This window comes from Rhinoraja longicauda, chromosome 3 (assembly GCF_053455715.1).
Source record: "Rhinoraja longicauda isolate Sanriku21f chromosome 3, sRhiLon1.1, whole genome shotgun sequence".
Taxonomy (NCBI): Eukaryota; Metazoa; Chordata; class Chondrichthyes; order Rajiformes; family Arhynchobatidae; genus Rhinoraja; species Rhinoraja longicauda.
The window spans coordinates 25,039,631-25,057,015 of NC_135955.1; the positions used below are offsets into that span (position 1 = coordinate 25,039,631).

Consider the following 17,385-nt stretch of genomic DNA (forward strand, 5'->3'; position numbering starts at 1 on the left):
ATTTTCACCGTGTTTAGCTGTTCTGATGCACAGACTAATTCAGCTACAGTCTCGACACATTTCAAATGGACCACACTATCTTACAATAAGAATGCATTGGTCACAGCCATTGGCTGCTCAAGGACAAACTTTTGAAATGTAAAAATAGAAATCTGTTTGGCAGCTAATTACTCTACACCAAATATGTAAAAATAATCAAATGTTGATTAAGAGATAAATATTGAAGAGCTCACTGGGGTTTGCAATAGCACCTTGGGATTCTTCAGCAGAAAAGCAAAAGAAGAACTCAGGTTCAGGCAGCATCTGTGGAGGGAATGGACAGACATTGTTTCAGGTCGGGACGCTTCTTTGGGTCCAAGACTCTTCATTGGGTCTGGGATGTTTTGCTATCCTGGCGAAAAGTTTCATTATTCACACAAGGGTTGGGATTCTTCAATTTCACAAGAGAGGTCACATTGTTTAACATTTCATTAACAGACTGCACCCTGGTGGAATACAAGCCTAGATGTTTGTGCTCAGGATTCTGGAGTGGAACTTGAGCACGTGTTTCACTGGTCAGAAGCTCGAGAGCTTCCCATGAGTGGGGATCTCAGATATAAAATTTTAAACCCAGCACAAACCAGCCAATATGAACCCAACCTAAGCCCAGGAATATACTATTTTATTTCATATTGCACCCACCCTAAACATCACATAAATGTAATGATTTCAATGGTGCTGTAGGTCACCTGGATTAATTCTAACCGGAAATAATTTTAGGAGATAACAGTAGAGAAAAAGCTTTCCAAAGTATTGAACCAGCCCAACCAATATTGAACCTGAATGTGCACTAAACCTGATCTGAAACCAAATATATAATCAGAGTGTTCACCTGGTGTGATCTGAAACTGTAGGTGTGGTTACAATAACCACTCTGCTCAACCAGAACCTGACCCAACCTAAAACAGCTTTGACATGGTGGAATGAGCGGAAGATGTTATGTGGGAGTAGGTGGTGAGAACACCCCAGTGGATAATGGCTCAGAAATGGGGCTGATGAATAGGTTTGGAATTTATGAGGAAAATCAAGAACTTGGGAATTAGTTTGGGGCATTATTGCTGGTGGGGAGGCTGCATGATGTTTGTAATCGGCTGCATGATGTTTGTAATCGGCTGCATGGGTCAAGATTGGTTGGGATCACCCTGGGATCAAGGCTTGTTGGTGGGAGCTCAGGGTTAAACTACAGTGAGGGTTAAGTTTGTAACTGAAATGGGGTGAAGAAGTTTAATCTTCCTAGTCTTGCAAGCTGTCTACAGATGCAAAGCCCTGGACATTTCCCTGTGATCAGAGGTCCAGGGAGCCACTCTCTTAATTAAATAGCAGGCAAATCAGAGACAAACTCCTCCACCCATTCGCCTATCACCCAACAAGATAAGCCTGTTAATGTTAGCAATTTGGAGAGTGACTACCCTTTAAAGGCATCATGATATACTGACTAACTGCAAATAGGGGAGTTACTGCCACTGGGCCATTGCAAGTTACAGAGTAGATGGAAGAGTGACTGCCCAGGCCAAGACCTGCCCCATAACATCAAATATAGCAAATGCGTATCAGCTCTCTGGGTGCTGAGTAAACAGACCGTTTTGGTGATTTTACCTTATCCTTACCATCTAGTATAGAACTCAGGATTCTTAATATATTTGACTGCATTGCTGAGATTACTTTTCAGCTAGTGCAGTTTGCATACATTTCCATCTTGTATTGTAGGTGCAGAGTGAGTTCCAGCAGGGAATTTCAATCATCAAAGGATGCTGTTCAAAGTGTGTTGCTCAGAGGGACAAAATAGATTCCATACAAATCAGCAATACATACCTCCTCATCAGGGCAGGTCAACAGTTTAAATTGAGATTATTACTGACTGTTAGATTTTTTTTTACCCACAGCAGTCGAGGTCAATAGTGCAAAATTATCACTTGTCTGTTTGGCACCAAATAAAATCACTTCAGATCTGGTCGTTGCAACGAGAAACTGAGGTCCAGGAAAAGAAGGTCTTGCCTTTCCACATGCTGCTACTCACACAGATAGAGGCAGAGAGGCCCTTTTGAATTGTTGCCATATGTAGTACGACATGGGTGGCATCAGAGTGCAGGAGGTAGAGCTGCTACTTCAGGCTTCTGTGACCCAGGTTCAATCCTGACTTTCAGTCATGTCTGTATGGAACTTTACGTTCTCCCTGTGACCGCATGTTTTCCTCCAGATGCTCGCCTTTCCTCCCACATCTCAATGACGAGGGGGTTGGTACGTTGATTGACCATTGTAAATTGCCTCGGATAGATGGGTAGTAGAATCTGACGGGGTGGGGGTGTGGGTGGGGAGGGGGTGGGGAGGGCAAGGTTAAACTGATGGGAATGTGGTTACAGATAAAAGCTTACATGGAAAGGGTTGTGCAGTGAGCCACCATAGAATTAATGGGCCAAAACAGTCTCCTATGTTACATGAAAATGTGGAATATGCATGTCAAAACCTTACACAAAACAGCAATGAAATTACGAGCTGGTAAACTTGGAATAATCCTTCTTCCATGCTCTGGGCTATACTATTTACAAAAAGTATATATTTTGGGAGATGTGGGTGTTGCTGGAACATTCATTTTTGATTACCCACCTCTAATTGTCCTTGTGGAGGTGCTGTTGAGTGTTTTCCCCATCAACCACTGAGGTCCTCCTGGTGAAAGTATTCCATTGCACTGTCTGAGAAGGCGTTCCAGGATTTAGACTCAGCGGAACTTGTGGGTGTTGGCGTTCAACCTGGGTGTGGGTGTGGGTGTGGGTGTGGGTGTGGGTGCGGGTGTGGGTGTGGGTGTGGGTGTTGGCGTGGGTGTTGGCGTGGGTGTGGGTGTGGGTGTGGGTGTGGGTGTGGGTGTGGGTGTGGGTGTTGGCGTTCAACCTGGGTGTGGGTGTGGGTGTGGGTGTGGGTGTGGGTGTGGGTGTTGGCGTTCAACCTGGGTGTGGGTGTGGGTGTTCCAGTGCACTTGATGCCCTTGTCCTTCTTCATATTGGTGTTAGTTAATTATTGTCATTTGTAGGGAGTTACAATGAAAAACTTTGCAGGTCATACCATACTTGAGGCAAAGACTATGGTAGTAAGGGTTGTGAGTTTGGGAGTTTCAGTTACAATAACCTGGCTGTGTTTCTGCAGTGTTTTGTAGATGATGTACAATTAGCCACTGTGCGTTTGGGGAAGGCATGAATTATCACGGTGTTTGAAGATTAGTTTAGTTTAGTTTTGTTCAGAGATATAATGTGGATTAGTTTAGTTTTGTTCAGAGATTATAATGTGAAAACATACCATTTGGCCCACCGATCTATCCTACACACTAGGGCCAATTTTACAGAAGCCAATTAACCTATAAACCTGCGCATCTTTGGAATGTGGGAAGAAACCAGAGCACCCGGAGAAAACCCACGTGGTCACAGGGAGAACATACAAACTCTATGCAGACAGCACCTGTAGTCAGGATCAAACCCATGTCTTTGGCTCTGTAAGGCAGCAACTTTACAGCTGTGCCACTGTGCCACCCCAGTTCATATCAAGAGGTTGCTTTTTCCCTCAATGTCGTTCAGCTTCTTGAGTATTTTTGCTGCAATTATCCGAGCAAGTGAATGGTATTCGATTAAAGTTGTAACCTATTCCTTGGAGATGGTGGTAAGGCCTGTCAGTCACCATCGGGTTCCCAGCGCCTAATGTGTAGATCCAAGACTGGGCAATTCCAGGCAGAGGTTGTGGTGGGGACTTGTACTCACTGAGCAGCCACTGCGGGACTATGGACTCCTTGTGGAATCCAGTGGGGCAGCCCAAACATTTTGTGCATTTTCCAGCTGGGGAGCTGGTTAATCCATTGTGTGAAACCTCACCAAGATAACTAACTCAGTGCTGTCGTGGCAGCCACATTGAAATCAATGAAGGAAACTGGCTGCTGGGAGAAAGATACGTAAACGTTCTTATTTGGTTTAATTAAGTTAGTTCAAATGCTTTTATTGCATTTTTGTGTGTGTGTGTGTGTATGTGTTTTATTCATTATCCACGATGTTGGCATCAATGGGTCAACATTTATTGCTATTCCCAATGTATTATTATTTTGTTAATTCTAACATTTATTCTTAATAATTTTAATTTTGGGCATTACTGGTGAATGTGAATGTTGATGCCAGTCACAAATGATCAGTTTAAACTAGGGTTGAAGGCTGGTGAGCTGAGGAGGGTGTCGCTACTCTTGGCACCATTGCTGTCTCCACAGTTTGCCGCCAGTTGGGTAGATGCTCACATTGTCCCAGGCCGCAATGTTGTGCCAGGAAACAAGTTCCTGGATGAAGTCTGTTCCCAGGACCAGGACATAGGTGACTGGTCCTGGTCCTGGGAACAGAAAAGGCACAGAAAAGGAAGATCTGCCCACTTGTTTCTGCAGGATTAGTATTTAGAAGGATGCCAAAGAGAAGTTACTGATATGCTGTGAAATTGTCCTTTCGGATCTTTTCTATCTGTTGAGAGAGCGGACAGAGTACATTTAATGTCAGCTTAAAAGTCTTGTCTGAAAGATAGTTGCATGAAATATCATCACTTGTTGATAGTAGCGTCAACTATAGTTCCTGTTCTCTAAATATGTTCCATTGACTTCATGGCTGTACAACAGTATTGACTGGGGATGAAATCCTAAGCAAATACATCTAGTACCTCCTCAGACATGCATTTCAGTTTTTGCCTAGAGTGGGATTTGAACCCACAAACATCTTTCTCAGAGGTGAGTGTGCTGATCTCTGGTTGCTGCTTGTGGTGCGAGTGGGCTGCAAGACACATCGCTGATCATTAAAGGCATTGACTATTCAAACCAGATTCCTCCGTTTAGTTTAGTTTAGTTTAGAGATACAGTGCGGAAACAGGCCATTCGGCCCAACAGGTCCACACCGACCAGTGATATTAACACTATCCTACACACACTAGGGACAATTTTTACATTTACCAAGTCATTTAAGCTACAAACCTGTACATCTTTGGAGTGTGGGAGGAAACAAAAGATCTCAGAGAAAACCCATGCAGGTCACGGGGAGAACGTACAAACTCTGTACAGGCAGCACCCGTAGTTGGGATTGAACCCGGTCTCTAGTGCTACAAGCGCTGTAGGCAGCAACTCTACCGCTGCGCCACCGTGTGGACAGAAATTATATTGGAAAAAATGAGTCCACATACAATGTTCATACTGTTTTGGGCAAGTAGAATTGCATCCCACTAGGCCGCGTATTCTGCCCATTCGTTCTCACGGTGGACAATGACATGAGTTGTGGTAACCATGATGCGCTGAGACTGGAGAATCAGAGGCAGAATTGCAAAATCACACTTGTGGATATATCTATATATATATATATATATATATATATTTATCTAATCCTATTATTTTTGATATACTCCACAGAAAAACATGAATAAATAAAATTTGATTTTGGTATTCCTTAGAGGAATTCATTTCAAAGGTGACTCTGAAATAGAACATTTCCCATTGCTCCAAACCATGCCGACCTGTCTGAACATGATTTCTTATGATAGATCACTGTTTGATTCACCCAGTTGGCTTGTTGCTGTCTTGTACAGTTCACTTGCATCGTTGTAGATAAATATGAGCCCCATGCACCTGTCATTTTCTATTAAGTTGTCTTTATTTAACAGAGCTGCAGTGGTTCCTTTCATAGAGTCATATAACACAATAACAGATGACTCAGCACACTGTTATAAGGGCAACCGTCAAGTGTACCAGCATTCTAATCCCATTTACCAGCGGTTGGCCATTTCTATGTCCATCTTTCAAAAATGTCTGACGCCCTCATTTCAATTATCAATGTTCCTCCTTTCTGTAAATTGCTTCTTTAAAACAGTCACATTAAATGATAAATACATTCACATTGGCTGTTTTTAATTTTCCTGAACATTCATGCACGTTAATCTTTTAATGCCGCATTGCACTCCTCCTTTATGTACCTCCTGAGAATAAAGAAGATGAGCTTGTGATTATAGGAGTTGTTAACAAATCCGCACCATGGATATCTGCCTGTGATTCTCTCAAATAAGATGCAAATGGAACTCCTATCTCGACAAATGGATGAAAGCAAAACATTGAAACTGGAGATACAAGGAACTGCAGATGGTGGGATTTTGAGTAAAAAACAAAGTGCTGGAGTAACTCAGTGGTCAGGGGCATCAGTGGAGGGAATGGATAATGTTTCCATGCTGTATCTGAACTAAACATATATAATGTTTCCATGCTGTATCTGAACTAAACTGAACTTGTATTGAAGATAACAGGGATATTGCAAGGAGATAAAGACAAAGGGGTCAGAATGAGACTGGAATGAAGAGTATTTGGATCCTAAGTGGAGGGAAAGGGAAGAGATAAAGGGTTGGATCTGCATTTCCAGTGGTCACATGAGAGTGAATGTTTACCAAATCCAATTCAACAAACCTGTATGCCTTTGGAATGTGGAAGTAAACCGGAGCACCAAGGGATTAAACCCACGTGGTCACGAGGAGAACATACAAATTCCGTATAGACGGCATCCATAGTGAGGATTGCACCCAGATCTCTAGTGCTGTAAGGCAGCAACTCTACTACTGCGGCACTGTGCCACACCATTACTGAAAGTGTATGACTTGCTTTAGACGTTAGTCACTGGGATAGAAATAATGAAGTCAGGGAATCCAAGATGGACCATGTGCAAATGAGAGCAGGATGGAAGTTGTTTGAATTCTATGCAAGGGAAGAAGCAGCCAAAGGAGTCATCAGCATATCAGAAAAAGAGGTGAGGGAGCTGGCCTGTTTAGGACTGAGAAAGGATTGATCCACACATTCACAAACCTTAGATGTATGCAGATTACCACGCCAACACTTTAGATTGGGAATGAACAGATGAATTTTGAGGAGAACATAAGTTGATGCAGGTTGGTATGGCATCCTGGTTAGAAAGTGGCTAAAACTATGTTTACGATCTAACCACACCAGTAATAAATTTACACAATCCTACCAGTACAAAATGTGTTACTTTTTCTCCTTCTGGAGTTAAAGAACTTGGTCACTGGATTAATTGAGAATGGGTTTTTTCAGATGAAGGAGGGTGGCAGAGTTGGCCACCTGTGCCAAGAAGTGAAACGCCCTTAGATTTTCCTGATATGGGCTGGAGGTCTGGAGAGATGGGGCATTCTTGGTGAAGATTAACTGGTTGGGATAAGGATACCGGAAACTGTTAAAATGGTAGATGTGATTGGTTGTGTCATGGATGCAAATGGGAAGGGATGGGAACAAGAGGAGAAAGAATGGAGTTAAGCTATGAAAAAACAAAATCAGCTTGGTCCCCTTAGATTTCCTTGCAAGCCCAACCTGGAAATCTGTTCAAGTGGAGACAGAGTTCTCAATCAGGCACAACTCACACACGGATAGGATGAACAATTAGACCACGTTAGGACACAATTTCAAAGAACAGAGACAGATTTTTTATTAGCTTTGGAAATAGACAGCAGATTTGAGTTTTGAGGGTGTTAGAAGTGATTGGGGGAAGGAGAGAGGGAACAATAACTGATTTTTGAAGATGTGGCAAATTATTGCAAGGTATCAATGGTAAGTGATTATAATCACACAACATAAACAATAAATGTAGACCTGCCATCTCTCCTTTCCAAAACAATCATAAATATTAACATAAGCATCATTTTTTCCATGTGTGCAAAACATTTCATAAACATTTCATTTTTAACATAAAACCAGTCTCTGGAGACTGGCAGTGTAGGAAGGAACAGCAAATTCTGGTTTAAATCGAAGATATACACAAAATGCTGGAGTAACTCAGCGGGCGGGACAGGCAGCATCTCTGGAGAGAAGGAATGGGTGACTTTTCGGGTCTGAAGAAGGGTCTCGACCCGAAACATCACCCATTCCTTCTCTCCAGAGATGCTGCCTGTCCCGCTGAGTTATTCCAGCATTTTGTATCTATCTGGAAACTGGTAATGAGCTCAATAAGGTTATAATATGTAGCCTTTTCACCTCAAGGCTATTTTAAATGGCAATACTTTTGCAATAACTGGTCCTAGAAGGCATCAAAACCTCTTTGAGAACATTGTTGATACTAATAAACTCAAATCTCCAATAACCTTTAATTCTGGGCTATGTTTACATGGTGCATTGCGCTTTGAGGACTCTGCTGTGTTAAAGTATGTTATCTTCTGTAGACTTTATTACCAAATGCACCAACGAAAAAAAAGCTAATTAACTCATAATTAGTAAAACACGACTGCGGGTTACAGAATTGGATTTTAATTGTTCTTTCCATGTATAAAGCTGTGACAATTTATGCATTTAAATGAAACATCAGAATCACTCTGGAGAGCTTACTGACAGAATCTGTTCATAAAGCAAACAAATGCAGCTTGGTTCAGTAATCATTTTGAAACCTCCAGTCTTACAACCCTCCTTTTCTGGTCTCTCCAATATCTACATTTTTTCTTGGTCTACCATTGATACCTGTGCCTTCAGCTACCAGTGCATTAAGTTCTATAATTAGCCCACTAAACCCTTCTTTCTCTCTTCCTCTTTATGATTTCTGTTGCCCTAATGTCTGAAATCTAACTCTCGTAGGTTTCTGCCTTCAAATTATTATATAAAATAATTCAGATAACATTCTGCCACACACTATCATACTTACTGTTTGTGCTGTAGCAATGCAGTGCCCAAACTGTTTTTCATTTTATCCCAGTAGTTTAAATAGATTAAAATAGTTAGTTTAATGTCAATGCTGTTTCAATTGATTTCTGTCCTTACTTGCATTGTCAGCTTACCATCTTTCAATGTAATGCACAGTCTTCTTTACATTATATTTATTTCTGACATCGAAGGAGGCTATGTAGCCCATCAAGCCAACACCAGCTCAAAGAGCTAATACATCACTCCCATTCCTCCACCTATTTCCCAGTAACCGATGGTCTCTTACATGCCCATAAACTACACCCTGATTTTCCTGCCATCCACCGACACCGGATAAATTTAATGTGTCCAAATAACACAGCGAACCACTCAATCTTAGGAGTATGGGAGAAAACCTGACCATCCCGGCGAAATCCATGTAGTCATAAGAGGAATGTGTCAACTCCACGCAGACAGCATTTGATGTCAGGGTGGAAGCCAGGCAGTAAGAGAGCAGCACAGCCTTCTTAGCCACTGTGCCACCATGAAAATATGAAAAAAAGATCATATAAATATCACCTAATGTAAAATACACTTCTGTTTCCCAAAGCAATGACCCTGTTTTCAACTAAGAATGCCCAATTCTAATTTTGTAACATCAAGTTTATCCTCTCTAGGAACTTTGCAATGAGGCTTTATGTTATTTGCTGAAAAACAAAAAAACAAACAAATGCTGGAAACCTGATATAAAACAATAGACAATAGACAATAGGTGCAGGAGGAGGCCATTCAGCCCTTCGAGCCAGCACCGCCATTCAATGTGATCATGTCTGATCATTCTCAATCAGTACCCCGTTCCTGCCTTCTCCCCATACCCCCTGACTCCGCTATCCTTAAGAGCACTATCCAGCTCTCTCTTGAATGCATTCAGAGAGACTCAGCAGTCAGAAAGAAATGGAGCTAAGTTTCCTTAAGACCTTAGAAATCCAACATGCAGAGAAGGAGGAGAGGTGGAGGAATTGGGGAAATAGTGGTAGGGTGACAACAAAGAGGAGGTTAATGGCACACTGGGATGCCAATTAAACATTGGGGGGAGTGGAGGCTGCTGGGGTGAAGTAGTGTAAATTTCAGCTGATTAATCATCAGAATAACAGAAAGAGATGAATGAAAACAGATAGGGTGACAGAATAACAGGTATAACAGGTATAACAGGTATAACAGAGCTTTATTTGTCGTTCGGTACCGAAGTACCGACCGAAACTACATAGCAGTCATAGAAAAAAAAAGAACACAACACATAACCCCAACACAAACATCCATCACAGTGACTCCAAACACCCCCTCACTGTCATGGAGGCAACAAAACTTCCACTCTCTTCCCCACGCCCACGGACAGACAGCTCGTCCCCGACCGACCCGCACAGTCCCCGCACCGGGCGCTGAAACGTCCCGCGGCCGAACCGGGCGATGAAAGGCCCGCGACCAAGCCTTGCGCAGCTAAGTCCCGTGGTCGAGCCGCACCGGGCGATGTCAAGTCCGCAGCCGAGCCGCACCAGCGATGAAAAGCCCCGCAGCCGAGCTGCACCGGGCGATGTTAAGTCCCGCAGCCGAGCTGCACCGGGCGATGTTAAGCCCCGCAGCCGAGCTGCACCGGGCGATGTTAAGTCCGCAGCCGAGCCGCACCAGCGATGAAAAGCCCCACAGCCGAGCTGCACCAGCGATGAAAAGCCCCGCAGCCGAGCTGCACCGGGCGATGTTAAGTCCGCAGCCGAGCCGCACCGGGCGATGTCAAGTCCGCAGCCGAGCCGCACCAGCGATGAAAAGCCCCGCAGCCGAGCTGCACCGGGCGATGTTAAGCCCCGCCGCCGAGCCGCACCGGGCACTGTTAAGTCCCGCAGCCGAGCTGCACCGGGCACTGTTAAGTCCCGCAGCCGAGCTGCACCGGGCACTGTTAAGTCCCGCAGCCAAGCCGCACCGGGTGATGTTAAGTCCAGCGGCCGAGCCGCACCGGGTGATGTAAAGTCCAGCGGCCGAGCCGCAGCGGGCGATGTTAGGCCCTGCAGCCGAGCCGCACCCCGCGCCGTGAGGAAGAGAAAAGTCCCCCCCCCCCCCCCCACACCACCACCCCCTCCCACACATACACAACCAAAAATATATATATAAAAACCATCCCAACACCGACACACAACAAAAAAAAGACGGACAGACTGCTAGTCAGCCGCTGCCGTTAGGCGCCGCCACGTGATTATTATGGTTTGCTGGAAATCTGAAGCAAAAGAGAATGTTAAAAATACCCAGAAGACCTGGCAGCATAGGTGGAAAACACTGGGTTAATCTATAAGATTTATGATTTATCATCACAACTGGCCAGTTTAGTTTAGTTTAGAGATACAGCGCAGAAACAGGCCCTACAGTCCATGGAATATGCACTGACCAGTGATCCCCGTAACATTAGCTCTAACCTCTATCCTAAGGGATAATTTACTTTTTTTTACCAAAGCCAATTAACCTACAAAGCTGTACTTCTTTGGAGTATGGGAGGAAACTGGAGCACCTGGAGAAAACTCTCACGATCACAGGGAAAAAGTACAAACTCCGTACAGACAGCACCCGTAGTTGGAATGAACCCGGGTCCCTAGCACTGTAAGACATTCTACCGCTGTGCCACTGTGCTGCCCTGACATAAATTGGGAAGGCTGGTTATCCAAGATTGTTAAATTCAGTGTTGTGTCTTACAACATATCCATTTGAGAGATAAGAGGTTGTGCCTTGAGCTTCTGTTGGAACAATGATAGGGTGGTCAAATTGGGAGTGGGATGAAGAATTAAAGTGACAAGCAAGTGGTAGCTCAGCATCACCCTTATGGATTGAATGGAACTATTAAGAAAGGCAGTTACCCAGCATTTAGCTTCTCCGATACAGAAGAGATCACATTGTGAGCAGTGATTGCTGCACTTTCTCTTGCAAGCAGTGGACTTCTGCTTCACCTTGGAGCCTTTGGGGTCCAAGATGGAGGGGGGAAAATGGTGCAGGTGCAACTGTTGCATCTCCAACAGTTCCATGAGAAGGCACCTACTGACTCTTTCTTATATCTCCAGGGTTCGTGCCATTGATGTAGAGTGAGGGTTGTGAATCCACCATTCTCTTTTACCTTAGATTTCTAGCATGACAGTAGGATTTTGTATCACAGTTCCTTTCTTCAGAAATGTAAATGGCTTAGAGCAGAGGGTGCAATTTAAGCCAATTAAAAAAAATAAAAGCACAAAATGCTGGGGACACTCAGGAGGTTAGACAGCATCTATGGAAAATGAAGCAGAGTTAACATTTTGGGTTCATAACTTTTCATGAGAACTCAATTTCTGGTGATTTGCACAAGATCCCTTAACAATTTTTTTTCTGATGACTCATCTTTTTTAATCATTTAACCAGAATATTGCTGCGAGCATGATTTTTAAAAGTAAAACTGATCTTTAAATTATAGAATAATAACATCACGATTCCATGGATTTGCAAAGGTTGAATTTGTTTTTAACCATGGGTCATTCTTTTATTCTAGTTTATAATTGCACTGGGAATGGCCAAATATGAACAAACTCTAAAATTACGTTCCTCCGGGAAATACTTTACACTGGCCCTAATTCGGCATTCAGTCGACCCTCTCAAAGGACATACGTACTGTACACTTCAGATGAGAGGAAAAACCGGCAAGAAAATCTAATGCTTTTACTTAACAAAGTCAGTTCTAAATTAGTAGAAATTATTAATCAAGAAGCTTGAGGAAGGCCCCCCACCCAAAATGATATCTGTCCATCTCCCTTCACAGTTGCCTGATCTACTGTGTGAGGTTTTTTTGCTCTGGGTGCATGCACAATGACATCATTCTGAGTGTGAAGCTCTTGCCATGAGAAATGATGTCACCTCATTCCAAAGTGTCCTCATCACCTGCCAACCAATGTCCGTCTGTGCTGTGTGTTTCTTTGACAACCCCGTTACTTCTGGGATTTAAAATGTTGATTTCAAGAGAACCTCTCTGGCCTGGGAAAAAAAAATTTTGACCTCTGAGTACAAAGATCTGGTACAAAACAAATTGAAGGTCGCATTGGCACGATTCCCTATTATTAACTTAATAAAATTGCTTCCCTGTTCTTCGGCCAAACACTATTAAATAAAAGGATTAATTTCATTCTCTAGTCTCACTCTACATCAACAACACAAGCCCTGGAACGAGATACAAGAAAGAATTAGCAAAGTTATCTTGTAATGCATTAGGTTCCAGTGAAAACTCTGTCCATTATTTCTTTCATCCCATTTTCACGGCGGCCTATTCACTTGCTCAGGTTGGTTGAATGTCTAACAAAGAATGGTAAATACACAAATGCATATAATTTAATATTACCTACAGATCACAATCTTCTAATTTAACACAATTTGAGATTTAGAATTCATCGTGTTGCAGGGAAATTGAAACCAGCTCTAGTCTCTCAGCTTCTTATTACTTCGGGTGATTAAGATATATTTGTAATTATTGCAGAAACCAGTGTAGTTACTTTCATAAGAGCATGAAAAGAATACAAAATAAGAGCAGGATTATGCCATTCAACCCCTTCAGTAGCCCTGCCATTCAGTGAGATAATGGGTGATCTGATCGTTGCCCAGTTCTATAATATTTGCATAATGTCCAAATATTTCTCGGTCACAGTTTTGAATACATCTTGGTGAGAGGAAAGATTTCTCCTCACCTCAGTCTTAAAAGATGAATGCCTTACCCCTGAGACAAGACATCGTATTTGTAGCTACCCCTCTCTGTGTAATCCAGTCTCCCTCTTCTGCCTACCCATCACCAGGGGAAGCAACCTTGCAGACAACACCCAATCAGTATTGCATGTGAATTTCACTGAGGAAAACACGCTGAGATGACATTTGCTGTGCTGATATGTTCATTTTATTGATTGATACAGAATCCCCTCCACCTGCAGATGAGCCTGGAAAATTCTCACCCTACCAATGCAGACATACTTATTTCCCTGCTGACGATGAATAGCTGGTACGACGTCAACTTGGTTCTGTGCCAGGAGTGGAACGTGTCCGACTTCCTCAGCCTTTTGTACAACAATTCCAAGTTTCACCTCGGGACCGTTTTCAACATCACAGAAGACAGCGAAGACAATGATTTTCTGAGTTACGTACAAGGGTACTTGGCAGCCGCCAAGGAGGTGTCATTGTCCATTGTCACCTTTGGCTGTAACATTGACCATTTCCAAAGGATTTTCCAGTTGGCAGCAAACTACGGATTGACGTTGGCGGAACTCCATTGGATTCTTGGTGACTCACAAAATGTGGAGGAGCTGAGGACTGAAGGGTTGCCCATGGGTCTGCTGGCACACGGTAAAACGACTGAGCCTACTTTCCACAACTATGTGCAGGATGCATTGGAACTGATAGCCAGAGCAGTAACCACTGCAACCTACGTCAGGCCAGAACTGGCACTCATTCCAAGTACAACAAACTGCATGCATTGGGAAGAAATTAATATAACATCGGGCCAGTTTCTTTCAAGGTAAGACTTGCTGCTTTTAAGAGTGTAATTGGTAATGGCTTTCGTAAAGTCATCACGAAAGGATAAGTAACATTTATGAAAAGCAGAAAATTTGAAATGCTATAAATATGAAATAAAAACAGATGCTGGAAATACTTTGCAGGTCAGGTAGTATCTGTGGGAGGGTGCAGGCTAGTGCTGTTAATTACGTACTAATCGATAAGAACGTTCAGAGGTGATTAGTAAAATATGGATTGAATTGAGATCATGCTGAAGACCTGTGCCTGTGGGGTGACACAATGGAGCAGCAGCAGAGTTGCAACACTCCATCTCAAAACTAAACTAAAGTAAACCAAACCTATTTATTTTTACTAAATTGTCACTCAGAACTCATGTGACAATTGTAAGGATAATAACTGTTATTAAGGTGGATTGGGAATTAAATAAAAGGTTTATATCAATCCAAATCACAGAGATTTAGATATATTAGTCCAAATCTGATTTGATTTAGACAATAAAGCCTGATGATCTAATGAAGAAACAATTTGCATTTAAATGGTGTCTTTCACATCCTCAGGATACCCCCAAGCTGCTGAAGAGTCCATTACTGAAGAGTTGTGCTGCAGCTATGGATAGAACTGAAATAGCCTACAGGGTTCCATTGACTGTAGTGAGCCAAGAGATCAGTTAATGGAATGTGTTTTTATTTTCCCTGGCAAAGTGCATCTTATCTACATCCCATTGTTATTGTTGTGAAACTAAAGATGAAAAATCCTTTCTTCAAGTTTTTGGATTGGTAATGATGAGATATTATTCTAAATGTGTGGAAGGAACACATGCCGGTTTACACCGAAGATAGACACACAATGCTGGAGTATCTTGGCTGGACAGGCAGCATCTCTAGCTAAAAGGCATGGAATAGAAGGATCTATTCAGAGATGCTGCCTGTCCCACTGAGTTACTCCAGCATTATGTGTCTATCTTAGGTATTATTCGAATTTGTTTTGGACCGAATGTAACTCTTGGCCAAGGCATCAGCGAAAATGTCATTGTTTTAGTCCCATTCTCCCTACTACAATCAGTCTGAAGAAGGATCCAGACCCATAACGTCACCTATCCATGTTCTCCAGAGATGCTGCCTGTTCCGCTGAGTAACTCCAGCATTTTGTGTCTATCTTTGGTGTAAACCAGCACGTTTATTTTTATTACATCATGCAATTGTTAAACTGAATAAACAAACAAAGCTTCCACTGAACTTCGCACTAGAAAGATAGAACCTTTGACAATGCAGCACTACATGCAGTGCTCAACTAAAGTGCTAGCTTGGGTGATATAAAGAGGTTTGAATAGCTTGGAGGCAAAAAAACAATGAGCCGAGTTGATATTTGCAATTGACATGCAAAGAAAAATTGCCCTACACATACAGCTGTCGGGTTTTCTAGTGCTTTTCAATTCTCTACACTAGTCATTGAATTAAGTGGTGACCAATGAATGCATTGTTGGTGAAAATTTAAAACATTAAAAAAATTATACTGCAGGTGCTGTATACTGGTAATAAACCAAAAATGTTAGAAACGCTCAGAAGGTCAGGCAGGAGGAACTGGAGAATGAAAAACAGAGTTAACGATTCAAGACAAATGTGTGTGAACATTACATGCGTTGTAACGTAAACTCAAGGAAAATATGCGCTCTTTCCGTCTGAAGGACAATCTGTCTATTTCCCTTGGTGCTTTCATGGGTAGTGGCTGATCTGTTCATTTTCTCTGTTGGTTCAGCACATGATCCATACATTTCCAGCGGCATTAATTTTCCTATCAAAGTAGGACAGTTACTTTAATGTCCCTTGAATTATACAGAATTTCCAAAGTAGCTCAGAGGGGAACTAAATCTTGCCACTGATGTGTCATAGTTGGTTTGATGGCTGAGCATTTTTCATTCTTTAATAGTACCTGGAGATTTTCGAAACCATTACTTTCAACTTTTTAAAGTTGCAATGTAGACCATAATTTCCAACGTCCTTTACATGCACTGTGTGCTTGAAGGCCATTAGCTGTATCTTCTGCACATTGTATTATTTACTGTACAACTCAAAGAATATGAGAGGATTGTTGCTTTGCTCATTAAAGGCAATATTTTCTTTGGAGTTAAAATTGACTTCAAATCTGTAGTGAACCCCATCTGTAATAAGAGGTAGCAGTGGACAATGCCATTCCAGGAACTTGAGTACATAGCACAAGCTGACACTGTGCAGAACAAAATAAGTCTTGCACTCTTGAAATATGTTATCTTTTGAATGAGATGAAACCTTCACTGGATGATAAATATCCTTTGAGATTGGTATAAAGAAAAGCATGATGGTTCATGTCAGGAATATTCACCCCAGTTTCTCGGGTAAACTTCATCCTGGTTCTCTGATAATGTTTGTTTTCCACGCTCTGGGCAATGTTCAGTCCATGCCCTGAAAAACATTTAACTCTTTGCCACATTCAGCATTCATCTAATATCCTGGCCAACACCTATTTTGTTCCCTAGGTAACATTCATCCCATATTTTGGGCAACATAGATCATGTGCCCTTGGCAACTTTCATCATGATGCCCGAAACCAACATTCATCCTGGTGCCCTGACTAACATTTGTTCCGTTATCCGGGTACATCCATCCTGGTACCCTGCCCAATATTCGGCCTGGTGCCATAGCCACTTCTGTTCAGCTTGCTGGAAACAATTATCATGCCCTTGCCCATTTTTAATTCTAGGCACTGTGCAATATTCATCACATTGGCCTGGTTAAAATTCACTCTGCTCCCTAGCCAACATTTAACACAGTTACCTGTGCAACATTCAATCTAGATCCTACTAAATACCCTCCATTCATCCCTCAACTAGCAACTCTAAAACAGGTCATCCGCAAGAAGATATAAAGTAGGACGGTTTGGAGGCCAAATAGTCCCTTGAAGATGTGCTGTCGTTCAATTAGTTCAACATTCCTGCACGTTTCCCATAACTCGACTTCCCAATCACCAAACCTACGTTTATCTCAACCCTGAATACTGTACATTCAACAAACCAACTCCACAGCTCGCTGGGGTAAAGAATTCCAAATATTCATTACTGTCTGAGAGAGAAATTCTTCCTCATCCTCATAAACAGATGA

The 17,385-nt window shown here is 42.5% G+C and overlaps 1 protein-coding gene across 1 annotated transcript in view; it reads left to right on the plus strand.

Annotated features, from left to right (window-relative positions):
- Positions 1-17,385, plus strand: part of grin3a (glutamate receptor, ionotropic, N-methyl-D-aspartate 3A) — a 153,139-nt gene that overhangs the window by 31,808 nt on the left and 103,946 nt on the right. The window contains exon 2 of the mRNA XM_078394990.1: positions 13,654-14,252. Within this exon, the coding sequence (XP_078251116.1) occupies positions 13,654-14,252 (599 nt within the window). The remainder of the gene's footprint in view (positions 1-13,653; positions 14,253-17,385) is intronic.